Source organism: Labeo rohita, chromosome 3 (assembly GCF_022985175.1).
Source record: "Labeo rohita strain BAU-BD-2019 chromosome 3, IGBB_LRoh.1.0, whole genome shotgun sequence".
In the NCBI taxonomy this organism is placed as follows: Eukaryota; Metazoa; Chordata; class Actinopteri; order Cypriniformes; family Cyprinidae; genus Labeo; species Labeo rohita.
In genome coordinates this window covers 21,443,039-21,469,043 of record NC_066871.1, presented here as the reverse complement: position 1 = coordinate 21,469,043, position 26,005 = coordinate 21,443,039, and the positions used below count along the sequence as shown (strand labels likewise).

General features: G+C 36.9%; 1 protein-coding gene across 1 annotated transcript; it reads left to right on the top strand.

Annotated features, from left to right (window-relative positions):
- On the top strand, positions 1-24,534 carry sstr3 (somatostatin receptor 3). The gene is made up of 2 exons (XM_051106258.1): positions 1-262; positions 18,368-24,534. The coding sequence occupies exon 2, from the start codon at positions 18,411-18,413 to the stop codon at positions 19,842-19,844; it is 1,434 nt and encodes a 477-aa protein (XP_050962215.1). The 5' UTR covers positions 1-262; positions 18,368-18,410; the 3' UTR covers positions 19,845-24,534.
- The last annotated feature ends 1,471 nt before the right edge of the window (positions 24,535-26,005 follow it).

The window sequence follows — 26,005 nt, the reverse complement described above, 5'->3', positions numbered from 1 at the left end:
TTGCGGAAGAGCCGTTACCTGGTTACAGGGGAGTGATGGAGCATTGAGTAATGTAATCTTCAGGACTCCACAGATATGAGAGTTTCTCTCCTGCTCGCCGAGTCAAAGCCACCACGCGCTGATCCTGCAGCATCTCAAGAACGCGCGACCAACGGCTCGTCCAGAAAAAAACGGTTAAGTTACAGATACCACCACGGACAGTCTCCAGTTTGTCATACTCCCAGTTGTGAGGAGCTACTTGGCCGACAAATACTGTTTTAAGGTAGGAAACTTTGCAAAGCGAAATTTTTGGGGGCTCTGTCCGCAGCAGATTGTTAGCATTGTAGTTTATTAATAGTCTTCGGTCAGTGTATGAAGAGTTATGAGTATTCATTCTGTTTAAACTATTCGCAATAATATGTAAGAATAAATGTTAGGAAAAGGCTCGTGTAGATAAGTGCTGTGTGTGATTCAAGGCTACTTCAGGGCTCATTTGTGACTGCAGTAAACACCGTTGCTTCTCAATGTGAATGGGATGTTAGCAAGACAGGTGAAGCGCAGGTGCTATTTACACTAATTACTTAGTGTTATTAGAGCGTTAATGTTACTTGGTAACATTCTAGTAAAGTCTTCAATCCATGTTTGCAACCGTCTTGAAGTCACACTGTATTTTTGTCTTGTTTCTAGTCGAAGTATCTAAAAATTCTTAAATCAAGTTGCATTTACTAGATAAGCAAAACGACCTAAGATATTTAGTCTTGTTACCAGTGGTGTGAGAAAAATACTGTTAAAACAAGATTACCCCATTGGCCGATAATTGTACTTGTTTTAAGCAAAATGCACCAAAATTCTCATAGGAAACAAGACTGAATATCTTACATATGTTTGCTTATCTAGTAAATGCAACTTGATTTATTTATTTTTTTATTTTAGATATTTTGACTAGAAACAAGACAAAAATACTAAGTAAGATAAGCCTTTTTTGCATTGCAGAGGTGGTTATAATGTAAATATACTGTTTTAAATATACTCACTGGTTAGTGTGAACTATCCAGTTTTGCTGTTTTACAGTTTATACCTTGGGCATACAGTTTTAGTAAACACATTTCTAACCATAGATTATTTGTGTCTGTTTAAATGAATATTGTGCAAAAATAAGATTTGAAACTCTTAATACAGTATGACCCTGGACCACAAAACCAGTCGCCATAAGTCGCATGGTATATTTGTAGCAACAGCCAACAATACATTGTATGGATCAAAATGATCTTTTTTATGATTTTTCTTTTATGCCAAAAATCATTGGGATATTAAGTACAGATCATGTTCCATGAATATATTTTGTATATTTCCTACTGTAAATATATCAAAACTTAACTTCTGATAAGTAATATACATTGTTAAGAACTTCATTTGGACAACTTTAAAATATTTCGATTTTAAATATTTTCTAATTTATTTGCACCCTCAGATTCCAGATTTTCAAATAGTTGTATCTAAGCCAAATGCTGCCCTATGAACCATACATCAGTGGAAAGCTTATTTATTTACCATTCATTTGATGTATAAATCTCATAAATCTCACCCTTATAACTGGTTTTGTGGTCCAGGGTCACATCTATAATATAGTCTACATATATATTATATGTATATATATATATATATATATATATGTGTGTGTGTGTGTGTGTGTGTGTGTGTAGCCTACATAATATTTTATTCTATCCACTTCCTATGGAGTTTGAAGTCGTTATTTCTTAAATTTTATGGGTATCCAGCAAAAGTATTAAATTAACATTACCATTAGGATAAAAAAAGAATAAATAAATAACAAAACAACAAAAAAAAAAACTATGGAAAAAATAGTAACAGCTATTTAGATTTTGCATAAATTAAGCTGTTGTTGAGCTTTAGGTGAATTAGGACCAACATTTGGTTTGTAGGTATTGATAAATTTGTATTTGCAATATCAAGAAACTAAATAAAATAATGTTTAAATATATTTTCCTCACTCCATGCTGTAAAGAGAGAGGGGAAAAAACATTAGATTTGCACTATTTACATTTGGATCCACCAATCCTGAATATGAGGTTACAGACTGCAAAACTAATACTAATACAGTAACAGAAGCTCTAACTCAAAAGCCCACTGAGTGAGAGCAGAGATCGCACCTTGCTTTTGGAGAAAATTGAACTCATGACTATGAGAAGAGCCAGTGCTGTCCACAGAGAAGAAGCAGCCTGCCAAGAAGGCAGGCATACAGTGAGCCAAGAGACCCGGCCTGTTCAACTCTCAACCGAGATGTGTCGGTTTTGACAGCCTACATAGTGAAACTGGTGAACTGGGTCTGCTATGGAGCATTTTGACAACATTTTAACCAGTATCTTTCACAGACCAATAATTCCAACCCTTAGCATTGCAAACATTTGTTGCTGCTTAAATTAATGTGTCATTTGTATAGTCTTCCTGTGTTGAGTATTTAGTATTGGATAAAAGTTGTGGTTTAGCCTGACCTCTAAGCAGGTATATGTCCATAGTCTGTCTTCAACCACGAATTAAACAGAGAGACAAAAAAATAGAGGGGTAGAGAGAGACAGAATGAGAGTGGGAGGGCAGGAGTGATAAATATGTGCCCCCCTCCACTGTCTAATTAACAGCTCCTCACTAGTCCTGTTCCCCCTTAGCTGACAGTCCTGACAACCTGTCTCTTCAAATCAGACCCAGATGGTCTCCAAATATACCTGTTCATTCCAAGTCTGTAGAGCATAATGTTTTGTATTAATACCAGGAGATTTTCACATTCTTGCAGTGTTGTATGTTGCATGTGGTCTGATCATGCAATGTAATTCACATTGTGAACTGACACGTCACACCTGCTGTGTTTGCAGACTCTCAAAAACATGTCTGGGTGCATCGAGTGTGTTAGTTTATTATGTTTTATTTTTACCCACAGAGCATGTCAGTGCTTCTGTCAGTAGCCTTTCGGCTTTTCTCAGTGAGAGTGTGACTGTGTGAGTAACAGTGGGGCTGCATTGTCTCATCACATGCCTTCCTCTATCTCAACACTGCTCCAACTGTTCCACCCACACGCAGCACACACTTTACCATCTATCATATAGAAAAAGTTAGTACAGCACTCTAAACATCTACCACTCATTTTTCTGCTGGCAGAGATTTTTTTAATTAGTTGCTTGTAAAAAAAAAAGGCTTTGAATTTAACATGTTGATTTAGTTCAATCAGTTATATTTAAATTAAGTTTATATATAATTGTTTTTAAAATGTGTAAAACACTGTAAATGATACCAAAATACATTTTCCCCCTTTTTTAACATATATATAATTTGATGAAACATATATACAGTTGATGAATAATACATATTTGATGCATCATCTATCTATCTATCTATTTATAATTTAGTCTCTCTCTCTCTCTGCATCAAGTTTAAGATTTAAATGTGATTCAGTTAAAAACAAATGGCAGCTCTAGCAAATAAAGTAAAATATTCAGATCAATGCAGAAGTACTGCATAGATCAAATAGCTGCTGTCATATATGATGAATTTCTCTTTCTTTTTTTCTGTACTTCTGTCTCTTTTTCTTTCTCTTGCTCACTCATATGCAACCTCAATCTCCTATTGTCTGACAGAAGGCAAAGTTCATCATATCTTTTAAATAGTGAGAGGCTGATTAAATGCAGGGCTGCTATTTAAAGACTTGCTTATTCTCCGAAAGGTAGAAATAACAGCAAGGACGTCAGCTTTTGACGTTGGAAGAGCGTAACTGTGCCCAGGTGATTGAATGTCTCTCTGTGTCTTCAAGGCAAAGCTTGAATGTAGGCTGGGATTGTTTCAAGACAAGTCCGAGATATTTGATGTTATCAGGGGAGGAACTAAGCAGATAAGCTTAGGGGTGGCAAAGTAAACAGGTGAATTTGATCTGGTGATATGGAGGGATTTTTGTTTGAGGTCTCCTGCTGTGTGACTTCTGTAGTCTTTAGTGTTTCAAGTCTGCAGCATTTCAGGGGTGATAAGTATGTTGTTTGTTGGTGCTTCTGAGCTCTGAGTAGAGATTAGAGATCTTTGAGAGATCAGAGGACCCTCAGTTTAGAAACAGTCTGACAGGCATGAACAGTGAATGTGTGGCCCATAAGACCTAACCCATTTCACAAGCATTGAATCTGAACCAGCCTGTGGGGAGAGACATAATCTCTCTCAGGACTGGTAACAGACGGTTACCAGAGCTTTGGGGTAGTAATTTCAAAAAATAATTATAACAGTGCTTCTCAAAAACTAACCACTCAGAACTCAGAACATTCAAGTACAGAAACAAGGTTCTTTGAACACAAGCTTAAACATTGTGGGGAACATACACCATACTGAAAAGGCAAGGGAGGCAGTGTCTCTTCAAAATATTGAATGAAAAAATAAAACAATGCCAGTATTACAAAATATAACTTAAAAACGTGTATAAATCACTTGTTTTTCTAAAGAAACATTGTCCAACAGCAACACCAGCATTGAGTTTTAACAGACCCCCTAAAGTGTGCGGTGGATTTGGTGGGGGGTAATTGAGAATGAATGAGGGAAATCATGTGAGAAGATGCAATACCTCCATTGCGATATGATTGATTATGATCAGCTGTGATTGGGTCATGTGATAAATCCTGCCTCTTGTCTTTGTGTGCATGCGAATCATTCTAAATGAACAATATAATGACGTTAATGGGAAGACTAATTCAAAAAAGTAAGTAAACAACTCACACACTTAAATATAACCCTTTGTGATGTTAAAATAAAACTTGAAATGGCATGAAAACATGATGGGAGTTTTAGTGAGTAATAAGCTTGGTGAAATTTAAAGTAAATCTCTGTATCTGTGACCAATATTTACAAAGCTTTGATGACTGATGACCCGAAAAATTTAAAAATAGTTAAAAGTTGAGGTCACACTTCATTTTAAGGTCCAATTCTTTCTATTAACAAACCATTAACTATGACGTTTGCCTCAATAAACTACTAATTTGCTGCTTATTAGTAGTTAGTAAGGTAGTTTTAGGAATGTAGTTTAAGGTAGGATTAGAGATGTAGAATATGGTGATGCAGAATATGTGCTTTATAAATACTAATAATAGCCAATATATTATGAATAGGCATGCTAATAAGCAACTAGTTAATAGTGAGAACTGATCCCTATACTAAAGTGTTACCAAAGATGACTATTAAAAAGAATACCTGAACATAAGTTCACAAATAAATTATATATTTTTTAAATTGTTACTGACTTGAATTATTATTTAATAAATGTTAAATGCTTAAAATCATAATATATGGCTATATAATTGGCTTTAATAAAAAGAATATTGAATACATTATTAATGTAACATTTTTTTTATTTTTCCCAAAAACGTAAATTCTGTAATCATGTATTCACCCTCACATTGTTCTAAACCTGAATTACTCACTTACTGCTGTGAAACACAAAAGGTGACTTTCTTAAAAACAGTAAAATACACATATCAGTGAATAACAGCCTAAAGTTTGGACTGTTCACTCAGAATACTAAATTCACAAGTATATATAGTACTGTAATTTTATAATACTTTAATTTTTAATTATCAAAGCTTTTTTTAACAGTCCCAGAAAGAAGTCAAGGTTTGGAATTACATGAAGGTGAGTAAATGACAGTTGATGACAGTATTTTTTTTAAATCTTTGGGTAAACTATTCCTTTAAAGGGGTCATCGGATGCTCATTTTCCACAAGTTGATATTATTCCTAAGGTTCTTAATGAAAAGTCTATAATATACTTTGGTTAAAAATTCTCAATGGTAGTGTAAAACATCACCCTTTTTACCTTGTCAAAATGAGCTCTGCAAAAATCAACCCATTCTAGTGGATTGTTCCTTTAAATGAAAATAAGCTCTGCTCACCCCGCCCCCTCTTCTCACTGTGGAGTAACGAGCCTGTTTACTTTAGCCACATTTAGCACGTTTAGCCGCGAAACTTGCTAACTAGCCCGTTATTAGGAAAGGTGTTTGCAGAGATTCATAAAAAACCCTTATACTCACTTCTGCTGTAGGTGAAGCTGGATCACGAATGATTTGCGTGAACATAGGCGGATATATGTAGACCGGGAGGCGCATTCCCTTCACAAACAAACATAATCCTCTGCATCTTCAGCAGCTCAGATGTCGGGAGTAAATGACGACCACTATGTTCATTATTACATCCACCAACACAACACCTCAGTAGCTCAATTGGACATATTCTTGTCTAACTTACATCCCTGCTCCGGCATTGAAACAGTGGAGGTCAGACTGTTACATCTGATGTAGGGTGGGTCTGAGGTAAGACGCTCATGTCAATCAACTATCGTGGGAGCGGCCGGTGTGACGCCACACCGACAGGCATCTGAGAACGGCTCGATTTGAAAAAGGGGATATTATTTTTATAGATTAATTAAAAACCACTGCAGGTAAGGTAGATGTGTACATACACTGCCAACACACATTAATGTACAAACAACATGTAAAAGTAAACTTTGCATTCGATGACCCCTTTAAGGACCTTTTGGATCATGATTTTATGAGCAATTAAAGGCCTTCTGTTTGGTTAGAGTTGCAAACGATGATGGGATAGCTCCCAGATGGAAGGTCCATGCTGCTCATCAGCACAAACATTAGATTTTAGCTGTAAATGCGCAGCAAACCTTCAACAACTGTTATGTGATCTACTTTAATATGAATGTATGCATGTCTGTGGCAGTGACACAAACATTGTAGATTTACTTGCATCTGTTGCTATTGCAATAACAATGCCAGTACACAGTAACACTGATTATTTTAACAGATCATGTCATCAGCAGTCTGAATGACGTGAAAACGGTTTCTTCAAGTGTGCAAATATCTTATTAAGAAACGCAAACAAGACTGAATGAAAATACTAATTACCAATGCACTGACCTTGACACAGAGAAAGAAACAGGGTGCATAGTCTGACATTTTGAAGTAAAATCATCCTCTTAATCATAGGTGTATAATTGCAGTTTTGGGCCCCAAACATCTGAACATGTTTCATGTGATATGTATGAGGCGGATGTGTACAACTAAATGTGATTGAATCTGGCAGACTTTACCAGAGAGCAGATTTACTGCTGATAAGAGCAGCGAGGGCCAATGATCTGATTAGCTGATGGGGACACCATGGACATGGATAAGAATATTTAAAACAGAATGTATTGCGTAGGGATGCAAAGGTGACACCACATAGCAGATGTTTATAAAACATTCACAGAGAAGCTCGAGTAATATGCATCAGATGTTTCTCAGCAGTTTTGGTTTTCAGAGTTGAGAGATCTTTTGTCTGTAACTGGGTTCATTTCCCATTAGCATTCTTTTCATGTAATGAATTGTTATAATTTTTTTTTTAGGCTCTAACCATATTTAAAATACTGTTTAATTAAAATGACCAATGAAAATCCCCTATGTGCTGTAATTTTGCATATTTCTGTGATGATCAGTGCCTTGTTGTTGTGACATTTATGCATAATGTGACACAATGACACCAGTAAGTGATTTTCAAATTGATTTCAAGCTTTTCAAAGCTCATTTGTATCCTACAACATGAGATGTTGTGTTAGTCTCTCGCTGTCTGTATAATGCATGTGCATCTGTTCGGGACCTGGAAATGTTCTTTATTAATAATGCAAAATCAAGCAGGGCTTTCGCTTCTAGGAAAATGCAAATAGAAGTATTTGTAAATATTGTAATTTTGTCCCATTGTGCATTCGTGCACAACTAGGAGGCGTTAATGTAAACCGACCATTTTTACATTGATGCAGCATGTTTCCATTTCAATTATCAGATCAGTAGTATATTTCCTTTTTTGACAGTATCAGTTCTTTACTACAAGAAAAACATACTGGCCACATCCCAAATGCCTCCTTTGGAGTCCTTTTCTGAGTGACACTTTGGTGACTTAATGCCAAAAAGACAGTGGGGTCAGCAAAAGTGCACATTGAGGACACAGAGTGGCCACAAAGGGCTCACCAGTGATTCATAAAATAACAATGCGACACCCTATGGTGTTGTGAACTTTACAGACATGGAAAGGCCACATTAAGTTATGTCCATGATTAAGTTATTTCCATGTGAGTCTCTAGCTGAAGTATTATTGCTAGACAGTGTTGATTATCAAAATCTCCATATCATATTTTTGACCCTAGACCACAAAAAACTATCACACGGTTATTTTTGTAGCAATAGCCAACAATACATTGTATAGGTAAAAATTATCAATATTTCTTTTATGCCAAAAATCATTAGGATATTAAGTAAAGATCATGTTCCATGAAGATATATTGTAAATTTGCTACCATAAATATATCAAAACTTAATTTCTGATTAGTAATATGAATTGCTAAGAACTTCATTTTTGACAACTTTAAAGGGTTCCTATTAAGTCTTGATTTTGTTTTGGGGTGTACGATAACATGCTCTCATGGTTGGTGGATCGAAAAACGCATTATTTTTCACATAATTTACATTATTACAATACCGTCCTCCTCATCCTGGCACAAATGGCTCGATTAGTTCCGGGTCTAATGAAGGCCCGCCTTTTGAAAAACAGAATGTGTTGTGATTGGATAGCTGTCCCAGTGCGTTGCGATTGGTGAACAGCTTAGACGGTGTTTCTGTCCTGTTATGGCCCTTTGCCAAAGCAGTTAGCACAAGCTAGATTAATAGTGAATGTTTTTTTAAATATGGATATTTTTCTTACAAAAACGCATTGATTCGCTACAGGAGGCCTTTATTGACCCCCCTGGAGCCTGTGAGGCACTTTTTATTATGGATGGATGCACTTTATTGACTTGTTTTGGACCGATAAAGAGAAACACTCGTCTAAAATGGGAGTGCCTGGATAAGTTGTAATATTACTCCAATTGCATTCGTCTGAAAGAAGGAATTCACATACACCTAGGATGCATGGAGGGTGAGTAAAGAATACTCTACAGTGGTGTTGAGTCCTATCCTCAGCCTGCGAGATCGCTGATACACGATATTATCATGCTAATCTATTTAATTATTTTACATGTTTATTTTAATTGCCCAAAACCAACTGCAGCATAAGGCTAAAAGCAGCCTAACATTAACATAATCAAAGAATATTATTTAATAATATTCTAATGGACCACAATGTGACATCATAGCATGTGGAAAACAAACGCTGTAGTCCAAAGGAGCCTTTCATTGTAGTTCTTGAAAAGAGATTTTTTAAATATCTCCCTTTGGAGTGGACTTTGAGATTTGTAACTTTGTAGATCTTTTTTATGCCCAGAGAAACACACCACACTGACTAACATTCAAAAAGTGAAAAAGCATAATAGGACCCTATTAAAGACGATTTTCTCAATTTTTAGATTCCAGATTTTCAAATAGTTGTATGTTGGCCAAATATTGTCATATCCTAACAAATCATACATCAATGGAATGCTTATTTTTTCAGCTTTCGAAAGTATTTAATACATGTCCATTTAAAAAAAATTGACCCTCATGACTGGTTTTGTGGTCCAGGGTCACATCTGACATTTTACTTAACCCTTTAACTGTCACTCCCATTTTTGAACACAGACATAAAAATGCATTATCCAGACTTAAATTTTTATAATTCATGAATTTTTGTGGTAATGCAATGTCTGATTTTAAAATGCCTTTCAAAAGATGAATTTTGAGATTTTAAGTTTTGAACTAATATATAATTTCTTATGATTTCTAAAGCGAGATAGGGAAAAAGGCAATGAAGAAAGTCTTTTGTGACAAAGGTCAGAACTCATGTTATGATGCAGATTTTTTAAGTTGCACTCTTGATATATTAATCTATTACTTTTCCTACATAATTTGTAACACAAAAATATCTATTTAGGAGTCTTAGACCTTTCCAACGATGTATAGTTTTTCATGATTAGATTAGGATTTATTTGTAATATGGTGAAGTAAAACCACAAAATTAAAAATAAATAAATAAATAAAAAATTAATATGTCCATGTATTTATTTAGCTGATTGCTGTTGATTAGGTCAAGGTTGTTGTGGTTGTAAAACATTAGTTCTGCTTTTCAGCTAATAAATTCCTGTTAATTCATTTCAGATCATTTCAGACCCACATAAATGAGTCATCTGTTGTTCTCTGTCTATAGGTGAATTAATCTCCATTTATTCGGGTAAAGCAATCAAATCCCCACAAATGGCATGCAATGAGCTGGAAAAGTTATCATTTGTGATACAGAGGTTAGGTAATTTTACAGCACTCTTCTTTTGCTAAGTTACGTTGACAGTAAGTTTGTGTCGTGCTTACCTGCGTTAAACCATAGAAGTGATTATGCCTGAACTGAAAATGGCAAAAAAAAAAAAAAAAAAAAGTTAACCACCTTCAAGCCTTCACTTTTTGATTCACATTGTAATAAATGTTATTGAATGTTTGAAATGGCACTTCTAGAATACTTTTTTCAGTCATCTGTCCACAAATATTTGTTTAAATTTAGTCATTGATTAATGGAAAATACATCATAAGTCATTATGTACATAGTGACTTTATGTAGAAGAGTTCTTCAAAGCTGCAGTCTGTAACTTTTCGGTGCAGTTAATAAATGTGTACCATAGTGATTCAGGATAAGCCAAAAATGTGGTTTGGAAAATGAATTTATGATGTACTACCTTATTATATACATTTTGTGAATTTTAAACACACAAAAAAGTTACGGACTGCAACTTTAATTGCTAAAAAGAAACAAAAGGACCACAGCATATTGACCTCTGAGAAGATTAATCTTTCAGTGCAAATACTGGCAAAACTCTGTGTTAAAGAACTGACATCAAAGAGGCTAAGACCCACTCATGCTACCCCCTACATAATCGGGTGGCAAAGAAGTCATGAAAAGAGGATGATTGGATTTCCTCACTGATGAGGAGCATGCTGTTATACAATCATAATCACAAATACAAGAGTGTCCATTTGAAGTCAAAATTCACTCTCAGAACGAAAGGTACAAAAGCTGTTACTGTGTTCAGTATCCCACTAAAGAGGGCATATTGCTCCCCTAAAGGCACATGTTAGTGCCTAAATGGTACATATCAGAGCCTTTTGAAAGGTTTCCATCCCAGTGACAGCTTTTTTTATGATAGTGTAATCAGTAAAACTGCATGTGACTTTTTGAGACCACAGTACATGCACCATGTTCTGCAGTCTCAGGAACACTTTGATTGGGTGTTACATCATCTACTTTGCAAGCGAGCGGTACAACATGTATCAAATCAAATTACTGCCAATGCTTTTCACTCTGGTTCTAAAGTGTCAGGCGATGGCATTGCTAGACCCTCTGTCTTTCATCTCAACCCCCCTAAAAATCTGCAATTAACTCAGCTGTCAGCACCCTTGAAATCTGTGATTAGATGATCTCTCTTCACCTTTGCTAAAAACAGCAGATGCAGTAAACTGTTTGAGGTTATTTCGCTCCAAATCAATGCTTTAACAGTTATTAAAATGATTAAAATGAAGTATTCTAATTCTCTAATCAGTGAAGAAACTAGAATAATTTTTGGGCTTCTTCTCTAATAATGTTCAGCTCTAAATTTATGAAAAGGTAACATTAAACACGCTTCTATGTATCAGTCTGCCTAAAACCCACTCATTAGGACTGGTTGTCATTATTGATAGGCTTAAAGCAGTAGTTCATTTCCAGGACAAAAATTTACAGATAATGTACTCACCCCGTTGTCATCCAAGATGTTCATACCTTTCTTTCTTCAGTAGTAAAGAATTTATGATTTTTGAGGAAAACATTCAGGAATTATCTCCATATAGTGGAAGAGTTTGAACGTCCACAATGCAGTTTAAATGCAATTTCAAAGAGCTCTAAATGATCTCAGTCAAAGAAAAAGGGTCGTATCTAGCGAAACGATCAAAAAAAATAAAATTTATATACTTTTTAACCTCAAATGCTTATCTTGTCTAGCTCTGCCATGCACATGCGTACCTTGTGTAATCTGGGTCAATACAATTAGGGTATGTAGAAAAACTCCCATCTCTTTTTCTCTTTAAAATCATCCTACATCACTGCAGAAGTACAGACCCAGTGCTTACAAAGTAAGCCTACAAAATTTGCCTACAAAAAATGGTAAAACAGCGATGTAGGGCGATTTTGATGAAAATAGATTTAAATGGTATGCTGTAATTTACAATTTTATCAATTAGCTAATTGTGAAAATTATGTTAATTGTCCAGCCCTAGTGCATTAAGTCAAGCATCTCTCAAAACAAATAAATTAAATGAAATTGTGTTTCACTAATTGATGGTTTTGTTGCTTGTAGTATACAAATGTCATTGTTCTTATCTAGCACTTGTCCCAGGAGCAAATGCCATATAATCAGATGAACCACTGAATGGATGAATGGCTCCCATGGGTCCGTGGGTGAGAGAAGACAGATTAAAGTGAGCATCCGTTTAAACAATACTGACCTCTCGAATAGAGCAGGTCTACAAAGCAATGAAATGGAAAGACAGGAGAAAAGGACAGGGACATGGGCAGTGTTGAATGATGAATTATGCATTGCTCTCACCATTGTCTAAAGCCTTTGAAAAAAAAAAGTATCTTCCACATATGAAGCTCAAGTTAAATGATTTTAAAATTACTTCTGAGTCTGAAGCCAGGCGTGCACTGTGTGAGTTCGGACACTTGGGAGGTTGTGAGCCCTTGCAAATGTTACAAGTCAGTTAAACCTGATAATTGTGTCAAGGCAGTTGATACACGTCACAATTGTACTGCAAGCTGGCAGAGTTTTTAGGGTTGCTGCTATTGATTTAGATAGAAAATATAAATGCGGCTGTGCAAATGATCTGAACAAAACTACAGTCTTTTTGTGTTTGTGTGTGTGTGTGTACCAGGTATACCCTTTGTTAGGAGGACCAAATGTCCCCACAAAGATAGTAATACCAGTAATTTTGTGACCTTGTGGGGACATTTTTTGGTCCCCAAAAATGGTAGAGTTAGGGTAAGGAGACAGAAAATACAGTGTTTCATAGTACAAATTCATAGTACAAAAATAAAACAATGCCAATATTAATATATATATTAATAACATAACATTAAAACTGTATAAATCACTCGCTTTTCTAAAGAAACATTTTTCAAACTTCTTTCGCCGGTGTCACTGCAGTGTACCTGGCTGCTTTTATTCTAAACAATGACAGACTGCCTCAGATTTCACGATTTCCTGACACAACACGGATGAGATGCGTGGGATGAATTAAGGTCCTTCTAAAATATTACACGGGAGCATGCATTCTGAAACCAAGGACGTTTAGGCCTAGAAATGTTCCTATTAATGTATTTCCCTTCCAAATGTGCATTCTGAATAAATACATTTATTTCCCAACTAACATGCTGCAGTTAAGGGAGAAGTCCATTTCCAGAACAAAAATTTACAGAAAATGTACTCACCCCTTGTCATCCAAGATGTTCATGTCTTTCTTTCTTCAGTAGTAAAGAAATTATGTTTTTTGAGGAAAACATTTTAGGATTTTTCTCCATATAATGGACTGATATGGTTTCCCCGAGTTTGAGCTTCCAAAATGCAGTTTAAATGCAGCTTCAAATGATCTGAAATGCAGCTGTAAATGATCCCAGCCAAGGAAGAAGGGTCTTATCTAGCAAAACGATTGGTTATTTTCATTAAAGTAATATAATTTATATTCTTTTTTTTCCGGGTCATGACAGTTAGGGTATGTCGAAAAATTCCCATGTCATGTTCTCACTCACCGTCAAATTCGTCCTATATCCCCGTTTTACCTTTTTTGTAAAGGGTGTTTGATCTTCTTTGCATGTTCAGTTTGCAAAGACTGTGTCGGTACTTCTGCAGCGATGTAAATTGAGGGAGAAAATACGATGGGAGTTTTTCGACATACCCTAACTGTCTTGAGCCAGAATACACAGACTTTAGACAAGGCGATTGTTTGAGACTAAAAAGTATTTAAATTGTATTTTTTTAATGAAAATAACCAATCGTTTCACTAGACAAGACCCTTCTTCCTTGGCTGGGATTGTTTACAACCACATTTGGGATCGTTTGAAGCTGCATTTAAACGGCATTTTGGAAGTCCATTATATGGAGAAAAATACTAAAATGTTTTCCTCAAAAAACATAATGTCTTTACGACTGAAGAAAGAAAAACATAAACATCTTGGATGACAAGGGGGTGAGCACATTATCTGTAAATTTTTGTTCCGGAAGTGGACTTCTCCTTTAAGTTTGTCTTCTCATTAGCAATGTTTTTCTCTTACTGATCATATAAGTAAATAACTCACATACTTAGATATAACCACAAAATAAGACTTAAAACAGTTTATTTAATCAAAGAAAAGTGACTAAGACATGAATTTGCATGTGATAAAAAAAACACTATGAGGGCTTTGCCTCCTGATTTCACACCACTAGTTTGCACAGCTTAAAAACCGTTACATCCCCATAAAACATGAAAACGAGTGTGTGTGTGTGTGTGTGTGTGTGTGTGTGTGTGTGTGTGTGTGTGCTATATGGTTGCTAGCAGCCAATGTGATGTGTCTGTGGCTGGTTTGTGAATAAGGGAGAGCCTATACACAGGTCAAATTCAGGTCAGCCTCCCAAATTGTTTCATTATACTGTCAGAAGCCCAGTGCTTGTAAGGTAGTCGGCTTGGCTCATAATTCCTCCCAAACGATGTGAGCCTCGTCCATAAGAGCATCAACGATTGACATGCAATTTCCTTTGATTTAAAAAAATTGTTTGTGAGCTCATAGGACAACAAAAAACTCAATTTCATTAATATAGCACAAAGATCATGTAAATAGTGGGCATTAAAAATGTAAAATATACTATTAGCACTACTAACTACTAGTAATGGTTTCTCTACTATGCTACAAAATCAGCCTGTGGTGCAATCATTATAAAGCTTATAAAGATGTACAAAGGTTTTTTCCTCTCTGCATGTCTGTTTCATGTTCCTTTAAAAGAACCAATTAACTTAAAATACTGCAAAAAGCATTCCTTGCACACTTAGTCTTAATGAAATCAATCATTTGATCATCTGAAAAGTTTTTTAAGCAAAAAACCGGAGCCATCATTTTTTTTTATTTGATGGTTTGGATAGCTATTTAATCATGAAGGTTATGAGTGCGGAGCCATATGAATGTCATGGACTTAAAAGATCACAGCCTTTCTTCTCTTGCTTTTATCTCTTTTTACTTATTATTCTCTTTGTTCAACTTTGCACTTTTATTCTATTCTGCATTCATTTTTTCCGTTTCAACATTGCACTAACACTGAATACTACTTTCATCTGTTTTTAAGGGACAAATCTTTGCAACTCTATAGATAATTTCGTAATGAATTAGCTTTCATTCATTTAACATCATTAGCTGAAATGTTTCAAAACATTGTCTTCTCTTCAATAGCAGGGAGCTTCAAAGAAGCTCAGTAAAAGTCAATGGCGTTACATTTTTCAACAACACAGGTTGTTCTCTAATCAAAGAACGTTTGCTAGTAAATCCAGTGTCTCTCATTTTATCTACAGACTTAGTTAAATTGAATTAATTTATGGTCATATCTCAGCCTAGATTACTAGATTAAACCTATATAGAGCAAGATGATGGCAGTTGTTCTCTGCATGTTTCCCCCTATCTCCCTGTGTGAGTGCCACAGTGGTCTACAGTCAATTTATCTTCCATATTCTCTGCTTCAGGATGTAATTGCAAAGGAGAGAGAGAAATAAAATCTAAATAGAGAGAGGCAGGTGTGAATATCTTATATAAAAAGCTTTTCCATTTCAACAAAGACATATGGAACATAAGACACCTGATCACCGGATCCTGTTTACTCGTATCTGTCACAGCTATTCTTACTATTCTTACAATCTCAAACACTACATAACATTATTTTATATCAATATATAAGTTAATTCAGCAAAACATTAAAAATGTGTAATTTATATACCCTTATATTCTTATAAACCTGTATGATGTTTTTTTTTTTGTGAGCATATGATGACAGAATTTTCATTTTTGTCTGAACCATCTCTTTAAGATGACCAAGGACAGTATATATCCTCAAAACAAACATGCATGCACGTGCACACACACACTATAAATGGGCTTTTAATCATCTGCTCAGTCAGTTCTGAGTCCCAGTGTGCACGGTTGCTAATAAAATGTCAATTATTAGCCACATGTGAGAGGGTGCAGTATTTGAACTGTTTGAAGAGTGAATATACACCAAGACAAACACAAACCTCCCTGTGGAGTCAGTCTCATTGCCGTTGCTATCACTGCAATTGTTTCCTGCCTAACACAACATGTAACAGCTCTCACCCTTTATTCCTTTATTCTGTTATTTATGTTTTTTAAATGGCTATTCCCAGTATACCAAGTTTTCTTTCTTCTGTTCTATTATGCTTCACTTTATGATTTAAATGGCATTGTCCATATTTGTTTTTCCATATTTCAAATATGTATGCAATGCTAATGTTTTGAAATGCGGCCATTCTAATGGTTCAGCAAGGTACTGCTGAGGCAGACTTTTCTCTACTGAGCATCTCACATATGCAGGATAATTGGCATGCCTGATTGCCTGAGGGACAAAAATAATCACAACCCCATGTGAGTGTTTTGTACGATGAACTGTTCTCTGCAGTCCCTTTTCATGTCATTTGACCAGCGTTTAGTCAAGCAGTTTTCAACCAGGACACCTTCGGAAAGGAAATTTCAAAGGTGGCCTTAATAATATAGTATAATATAATATAATATAATATAATAGTAATTTTAAAACTAATAATATTTTAGAATTAACATTTCTGCTTTAATTTAAATGTTAAAACACAAAACAAGATCTTCTACATGAACTGCACATATTTCTCATTCTGATGAAAATGCACCATGTACTGAGCTCTTACTCATTTTTCCCAGTGCACCACAGAGGTCTGTGTGGACCAATTTTCCTACTACTCCAAGTTTCATTCGACACCTGCCCCCTCCTGTGGAGCACTACACACGTTCCCTTCTTACAATGAATATAATCCTGTCTTGTCCTGTTTTTTTTCGGTCTTGTTACAACAATCCTGCATATACCTGTATCTAATTTATTGTTTCACTTTATTGCTTTTAATTTTACTTTAAAGTGGACATTGGATGCCCATTTTCCACAAGTTGGTATGATTTTTTTTAGTCTTCATGAAATGTCTGCAACATACTTTGGCTAAAATTCCTCAATGTTTGTGTAAAACAACACCCTTTTTACCTTGTCAAAAACAGCTCACAGCGATCCATTTCAGTGCATGTTTGTTTAAATAATAATGAGCTACGGCTCACTCCGCCCCATCTTCCATTTTTTGTGTATTCGGTGACACGATACCATCAAAAACAAAATGAATCCACTGCGTCCTCAGTCACTCTAATGTCAGGAGAATACGAAGACTCTTATGTTCACTTTTACATCCAAATACAAAACACTTGCACTGATTAGAAGACATTGTTGTCGCTACAGCTGTTCGAGTGTAGAGAAAAAAACGGAGGGTGCTTTTGTGCAGAAAATCCAAGACGAACTCATATAGAAGTTATAATAACTTACGAAATATCAGAAAATCCCTAATATGGACAAAAGCGTCCAGCTATCGCTGTATGAACTGAAAAAAAGCAGAAATGTTTGGAAAAGTGAAGACATTATAAACACATGATTGCAACAATATATGGTTAACATTTCTGTCCCCTCACTACGCCCCTGGACAGTCTTTTAACGGTTGTGGGTGGGTCCTGAGCAGTATGACATCATACTGCTCAAAAAATCAAAACAGCTTGATAATTGGGGCTGTTTAGGTATTTTGGGGATTAAATAAAGGAGTGAATGGGTGGTTGTGTCCACGCACCGCTAAGACACATTTATATGCAAACACCATGTAAAAAGTAATTTTGCATCCAAAGTCTCCTTCAATAAATTTTAAAATACTTTTTATGACATTTTATGTCAAAAAGGCATATAGTAATCATTATTTAGGCTACATTTTGTTGAAAAAAAACACAACAACAACATGGATTTCATGTTTTAATGAAATTTCAAAGGCATCTTTGTCATGTCTGGCATTAAATAAATGTGGGCTGCTGAATATTGTCTTGGCTGTTGGAGTCAGAAAGGTTGAGAACCAGTGGTCTAGTCTATTGTATGTTTTCACTTGGTAAGCTAGTTTCAGATTTGCAAAATCAGTGTGAAACAAACTTCCTAACAATGGTGCCTTTGTTTGTAGATTATGCATTTATTGAATGTGAGAGTGCATTGAGAGAGAAATGATAGTTTGTGGTTGTTCTCTGTGCAGGACAATGGCCCCCAGCTGAAGGCAGTGACGGCAAGAGACTGAGATGGAGCTGACCTCAGTAGACGCCTCTGCTGTGCTGGGCTTATGGGGCAACGGCTCCATTCCTGGTTTCCTCCTTAACGAGAGCGTTCTCAATGACACTTGCTTCCTCAATGCTTCAAACTGCACTAATGGGACAAATGCGGGCAACCGAGCAGGAACAAGCATGGCAGGAATCCTCATCCCTCTCATTTACATCATCGTCTGCATCGTCGGCCTGGGAGGAAACTCACTGGTCATCCACATCGTCCTGCACTACTCCAAGACAGAGTCAGTGACCAACATCTACATCCTGAATCTAGCTATAGCCGATGAGCTCTTCATGCTGGGCCTTCCGTTCCTTGCCGTGCAGAACGCCATGCACTCCTGGCCCTTCGGCTCATTCACGTGCAGGTTGGTCATGACCGTCGACGGCATTAACCAGTTCACCAGCATTTTCTGCCTCACCGTGATGAGCATCGATCGCTACCTGGCCGTGGTTCATCCTATTCGTTCTTCAAAATGGAGGCGACCGCAAGTGGCCAAAGCGGTGAATGGAACAATCTGGGCAGTGTCATTTTTGGTCGTCTTGCCTGTGGTGATATTCGCAAACGTGCAACGGGAAGGAGGCATCTGCAACATCATATGGCCGGAGCCAGCCAACATCTGGGGAGCAGCATTTATCATCTACACCTCCACAGTTGGCTTTTTCTTTCCCTTGCTAGTCATCTGCATGTGCTATCTCCTAATTGTAATCAAAATTCGCAGCTCGGGAAAGAAGGTTCACGCCACTTCAACCAAACGCCGCAAGTCGGAGCGCAAGGTCACCCGAATGGTGGTGATAGTAGTGGCTGTGTTCGTTTTCTGCTGGATGCCGTTTTACGCCCTCAACATCATAAACCTGGTGGAATCGCTGCGGGATGAGCCCCAAGGTCTGCATCTTTTTGTGGTGGTGTTGTCTTACGCTAACAGCTGCGCTAACCCTATTGTTTACGGCTTCCTTTCGGACAACTTCAAGCGGGGATTTCGAAAGGCTCTGTGCCGCTCATCTCGAAGGGTCGAGAACCACGAGCCCACCGAGCAGCAGCATCAGGAGGAACGACGAAGAGTGCTGATGCCCAGGGAAAGCCTTAGAAGAGCTGTGCGAGATGAAGAGGATGAGGAAGAAGAGGAGTACAGGGAGGAAGTGACGGAGATGACGGAAATCTGCAGGATTACTCAGAACGGAAACGGAAGCGGACAACCCGAAAGTACCCGAGCGCTTTTCTTAGAGAGACCCTCCGGGGCTTCTGAGACATGCTCCCCAGACAGGAGAGGCATGGGTGGGGACATCGTTGGTAAGGGACCAGGCTTTGGACCTGCCGCAACCCTGCTGAACGGGGCTAAAAATGGGAATGTGAAAACACTGCCAGAGGAACCGGTGGAAAAGAACACCTCACTGGAGATCAGCTACTTGTAAACTTGCGATCAGCTGGAAAAAAAAACAGTATTATTGTACATGCCTCTCTGAGCTACACTGCCTCTCCTGAAGTCTATCAACTTGTTTTCATGTCTATGAAATTTCCTCCTACGCTCTTGGAAAAAATGGTACAGTTCTGTCACTGGGGTGGTACCCTAATGTACAGAAGTGAAAAGGTACGAATATGTACTTAATAAAATGTACCTTTAAGGTACTAAAATGTACTGTGTAGGGGTAGGTAAGGTACAAACATGTACCTTTTAACTTTTGTACTGTAGAGTACCGCCCCAGCGACAGAAATGTACCTTGTTGTCTGAAAGTGTAGTTATTAGACTTTATAGTATGGAAGTGTACAATCTGAAAACACAATTTGAAAAGTCACAATGAGTTTGCCTTATTTATAGGACTTGGCAAATCAAAACAAGAATCATCAGCAGCTTTCCATGGTATCAGTACCTATATGAGACCAGCACCACTATATGTGAAGCATCTGTGTGCCTTTTTCTGAATTTGTTTAGGATGTTTAATCAATGCAATGAATCCATGGCTATGACTGGGCACTAGATCACCAAGTACATTTACATGCACTTGTGCCGTTGTTACTGTGCATGTGAATATACTTTATGAGATTGTAGCATACTACTATGTGGTAAAAAATGGAGATTTTGTACATGTAAAGGTAAATAATTACACACTACACAAATTCCTACATCAGCTTGTAGTTTTCTGTAAGTGTATTTTGTATGTGCTCTTTGCCTTACTTGTAAAAGTATTGTACACTAATTGAAATCTGTTGCAAACAGGTCTTTAAACTCTACATGTGCTTTGTTATATTATACATTTTTGTGCTGCCTATCAGTTGTTTTCTTGTTTATTGGCACTTTTAAAATATTTTACAAATATTCAACATGATACAATTCTCACTTTTAAAACTGAATGTTCATTATCCAGATCTATTCAAAAAAATAATGTATATTATATTACTGTTAATGCACAACTGTTTGAATGACTGTCCTAAAGAATTCATGTTTTGCATTGCTTTATGAATCAGGTTGTGCAGGGACTAACACCCAGATTTAACCAATGATAAATTCTGTCCCAACTACTCCTTTACCCATCTCACCCAAAAAGCCAAACATACACACTCAGGTATTGAGCTTACAGGGATGGATTACCTAAAATTGACTTGTCATTATTTACTCACTCTTATATTGTTTAAAAAAATGCATGTCTTTCTCTTTTCTGAGAAACACAAAAGAAGAATTTTTGAAGAATCTTCATGTAGCTTTTCCATACAGTGACAATTTATAGTAAAAGTGTGTACAAGGCCAAAAAACAACATAACAACACCATATGACTATGGAACAGACCAAAATTTGTAAGGGACAGACAAAAATTTAGGTCATTATTGACTGATAAATGCTCTTTACACAGTTATCGTATGAGTTTCTTTTGACTTAGAATATAAAGGATGTCATATAGACTACTTGAGACTACATTATTCAAACTTGAATGACACTATTAAAGGAATATTTCACCTAGAAATGAAAATCTGCCATTAATTACTCACCCCCATGTTGTTCCAAACCTGTAATACCTTCGTTCATCTTTATAAAACATTTTTTTTTAAATCTGAGAGCTTTCTGGCACTGCATAGACAGCAACACAACTGACACGTTCAAGGACATTGTTAAAATAGTCCATGTGACATCAGTGGTTCAACCGTAATTTTATGAAGCTATGAGAATACTTTTTGTGTGCAAAGAAAACGAAAATAATGACTTTATTCAACAGTTTCTTCTCTTCCATCACGTGTCAGTCTTCGGCGCGCATTCACAAGAGTATCACGACACGTGTGTGTGGTGCTGCTGAAGCAGAACCCGGCATTATTTTTGTTTTCTTTGCTACATAAAAAGTATTCTTGTAGCTTCATAAAAATAACGATTGAATGACTGATGTCACATTGACTATTTTAACAATGTCTTTACTACCTTTCTAGTCCTTGAACATGTCAGTTGTGTTGCTGTCTACGCAGGGTCAGAAAGCTTTGGATTTCATCAAAAATATCTTAATTTGTGTTCCAAAGATGAATGAAGGTCTTATGGGTTCGGAACGACATGAGGGTGAGTAATTAATGACAGAATTTTCATTTTAACTCTTTAACTACCATTGCATGGAAAAAAGCCATGTGGTGATTCATCTAAAAATCTCCTGTTGTGTTCTAATGAAATATATAACAGCACGTGAGTTTGGAATGACATGAGGGAAAATAAATAATGGGGAAAAAAAGAGTTTATTGAGCAAAATTAAAAAAAAAAAATCATGGCCTTTGAGCCTGACCTTAGGACCAGGTGTGGTTTTATCCTGGGTTTATCTGACACCAGCTAAAGAGGTTTAAGTGCCTCTAATTATACCGTCATTTATGCTCTAATTCCAGAGACAGACAGCATAAGCTACACATACATTAAAATTCCACAGCATCTCTTCCCAGCACCGTAATATGCTTATGTGACATTCAGATACCCTTTCCTTAGTGTTATAAATAAATGTTAACTATTGAGATCATAGCAAGCACTAACGTATCAGCTACACTCCCCACCGCCCTACGCCACCTCCTCCTACACACGGGCTCACACTCAAATGGTTTTGGAGGCGTATAGAAAGCCATTGCAGGCACATTATGAAGAGAGAGAGAGAGAGAGAGCTACCACCATTTCCATAATGACTCTGTGGATTTCACAGCTTTCGTTCAGAACTGATTGTTTAAATATTTAAAAAAGAATGTGTAAAAAGCTGTGCGAAAATGTTATTTTGCCGTTCGCTAGGGTTATTTTTAATTGTTGTGCTATAGCTATGTGACATTTATTGCACACTGTGTTTACTATCGACCCGCTCAGAGAAGCTGCCGTTTGTTGCTGTGGGCAGAAAGGCGCCCATCCTGTGACCTTATGATTGGACAGCTCTCCATATCTAAATGAATCTCTGTGATTCACTGGACGCTTGACACCCACCGGGGCCCACCCACACACGGTATGGATGCACAAAGAGGCAAATAGTGCTGAAGGATGCTTGTGAACGCTGTGATATTATTCATTTCTTGGCGCAGACTTATATAGGCCTCTTGTGCAAAGAAAGCCATTTGCTCAAGGATAAAAATACATAGCTGCCCATGTGTCCTTAGTCAGTACTTTAGCATTTTTATAAATGCAAAGGAAGTTTTTTCCTCTAACACCAAATGTATATAAATCTTCAGTTAGTTTCAGCTCTTTAAATTGTGTCAAACATTCCTAAGCTGAAGGGTTATTTATTTTAAATTGTGTAAATATTTGAACCATGTAAGTACGTGAAAGCAGCTGTAGCTTGCTACAAAAGCACAAGTAAACACTGCATTGTCAGTGTTGCCACAAGAGGTGCTATCGCAGAAATTATGGTGCATTCAAGTCCTCATGGGAAGTTTGTATTTATCAATTGATTTATCAAGTCATAATTGAAGGGATAGTTCACCCAAAATTAAAAATTCTGTCATTAATTACTCACCCTCATGTCGTTCCAAACCTGTAAGACCTTTGTCATCTTTGGAACACAAATTAAGATATTTTTCATAAAATCCAAGAGCTTTCTGACCCTGCATAGACAGCAACACAACTGACATGTTCAAGGCCCAGAAAGGTAGTAAGAACATTGTTAATATAGTCCATGTGAAACATGTCAGTTTTCAATGTACCATGACGAATGTGTGCTGCTTGTAAACAAGATGCAGCGCATCTGGGTTCTATGTCAGCAGCACTCTTGTGAACATGCATCGAAAAATGACATGGCAGAGAAGAAATTGGTGAATAAAGTTATTTTTAGTTTCTTTGCGCACAAAAAGTATTCTTGTAGCTTCATAATATAACCACTGATGTCATGTGGACTATTTTAACAATGTCCTTACTACCTTTCTGGGCTTTGAACATGGTAGTGCAGGGTCAGGAAGCTCTTGTATTTCATCAAAAATATCTTAATTTGTGTTCTGAAGATGAATGAAGGTCTTATGGGTTTGGAGTGACATGAGGTTGAGTAATTAATGACAGAATTTTCATTTTTGGGTGAACTTTCCCTTCAAGGCATCACATGGACTAAAACACTTTGGTTGGAGCAAGATAAAAATTTAACAAGATTTTTTAACTCTGCATCTACAAAATGATCAATAGCCTGGTTGGCTGGTCTTAGCTGGTCTCCCTGCCTGACCAGCTAAAGAAGTGGTCAAAACTCCTTTAAAACCAGCCTGCAAACCAGCTATGACCTGGCTGGAAGACCAGCTAAAACCAGCCATCCAAGAATTTGCTAGTAAATGCTGTGAATTTGTATGACTAGCTTGAGCCTTTTGCAAAATCTGCGCAAAATATTTTGCGTGGATTCCTATTGAAATGAGTGGATTTTGTTCCTGAAAATTCAACAGACAACAATAAATGTGACTGCAACCTTACTGTCTGACCAACAGACGAGTGTGTGTTGGCGAAGTGCTTTTGTCTGCATTCACGTAATTGCATACTAGCTAAAATGTTGTTTTAAAAGTTTTGCTAATGCTGAAGGGTGCATTTTGTGTTAGATTAAAAGAGTCCTTTCATATAAAAAAATCACTGTGTGTGTTGTCGGATATTTACCAAACTCTAGATTTATAAATAAATAAACATTTTGTCTCTGTGAATGTCCTTTTTATGCTTCTTTCATGTTGTTTTTTCTGTTTCTTAGAACTACATTTATTGTTGGCCTAGAGGCTCAGTTAGACTATTTACTAGGATTTCTTTCTTTTTGTTTTTCCTTTTTAATCTTAGCTGCTGGATATCTTGGTGGTTTGCATTTGACTGAATTTGCTTAATTAATCATAATTATGACAGTGGTCGGGAAAGTGGAGAACTTTAACAAACAGGATGCCATGTGTTAACCAGAAAACAGCATTGCAGGCATTGTAAATGCAGGCACAATTACATAGAACCTGTTCTCAAAATGACGCGCATCTAAATTTGGCTTGACATAACAGACTGCATATTTTCAAGCACCAGAGTGGTACATCATGTAGCCTTGCACTTGTTTCTGTGTTTTTGTGGTGTTTTTTTTTTTTTTTTTTTTTTTTTTCTGATGGTTGAGCGTGACCAAGCCAGGGATTGCACAACAACACCAACCAAGGACTGTTTTGAAGAAAAGTCTGTCCTTAAGGCTGAAACGACAACGTGAGAGGAAAGGGAGATCAATAGTGCTGCCCGTCACAGGCTTAAGGCTACAAAAGCATTCAATCGCTGCCGAAGTCTTGTTGTTTTCTTTTGAACCCAATAATAAATATGTCAAAGTGTTAGAGCACCCCGAGCAGATCTGTGACTATAGGTTGATGTTAAGTCCTTGACGTCTTGACAAGCTGTTGTATGAATGTGTTAGGTGTATATGTCTTAGTGATATGGCCAGGCTGCTTTCAGCAGTGTCTCAGTGCTGGAAGCCCATTTTGGATGCTTTCCTTATTTAATACAGCTATTTAAGGACATTAGTGCTCTAAATGAACTCTAAACCCCGTCCCAAGGAGACAAGCCAGTATTTTGAAATAATTTCTGTTGTCAGTACTCAATTAGGGTTGTTCAGATCACATTGTTCCTAATAACATATTTCCTAATTAATCTATCTAGGCGTTTTTCAGTGGAGTGACTCACTGGCCAATTATAGTGAGAATGTTGTTGAAATGGAGAATGTGGGCTGCTTCATCAGCCAGCAGGAAAGGTCTAGTAATTTCTCTTTCAATTAAATGCACACAAAATCCCTGAATCCCTTCTCTTTAATTTTCACACTCATGTAACGGTGTTCATTATGCTGGTGCTTGGGACACAGGCATCAGAGATGAAAAAAAAAAAAAAAGAAAAGCATTTTGCAGGATTCTTGGAAACCAAATGTAAACAAACTTCCTGAAGCTGTATTATGACATCAAAAATGGACAAAGACAGAAAGCGGAGGAGTGTAGAGGAAAACAGCACAGCTGGAGGTCAAGCGTTTGTACCGAAGGTGCAGAAGTGTTTTAAGTAGAGTTGAATGGGTTTAAATACAACCTTGACGACTGGCACCTAACAGCATCTCTCGGCAGGGTCAGTAATGCCAAAACTTGACACAAATGGCCCACACTTAACATGTGCCCCTTC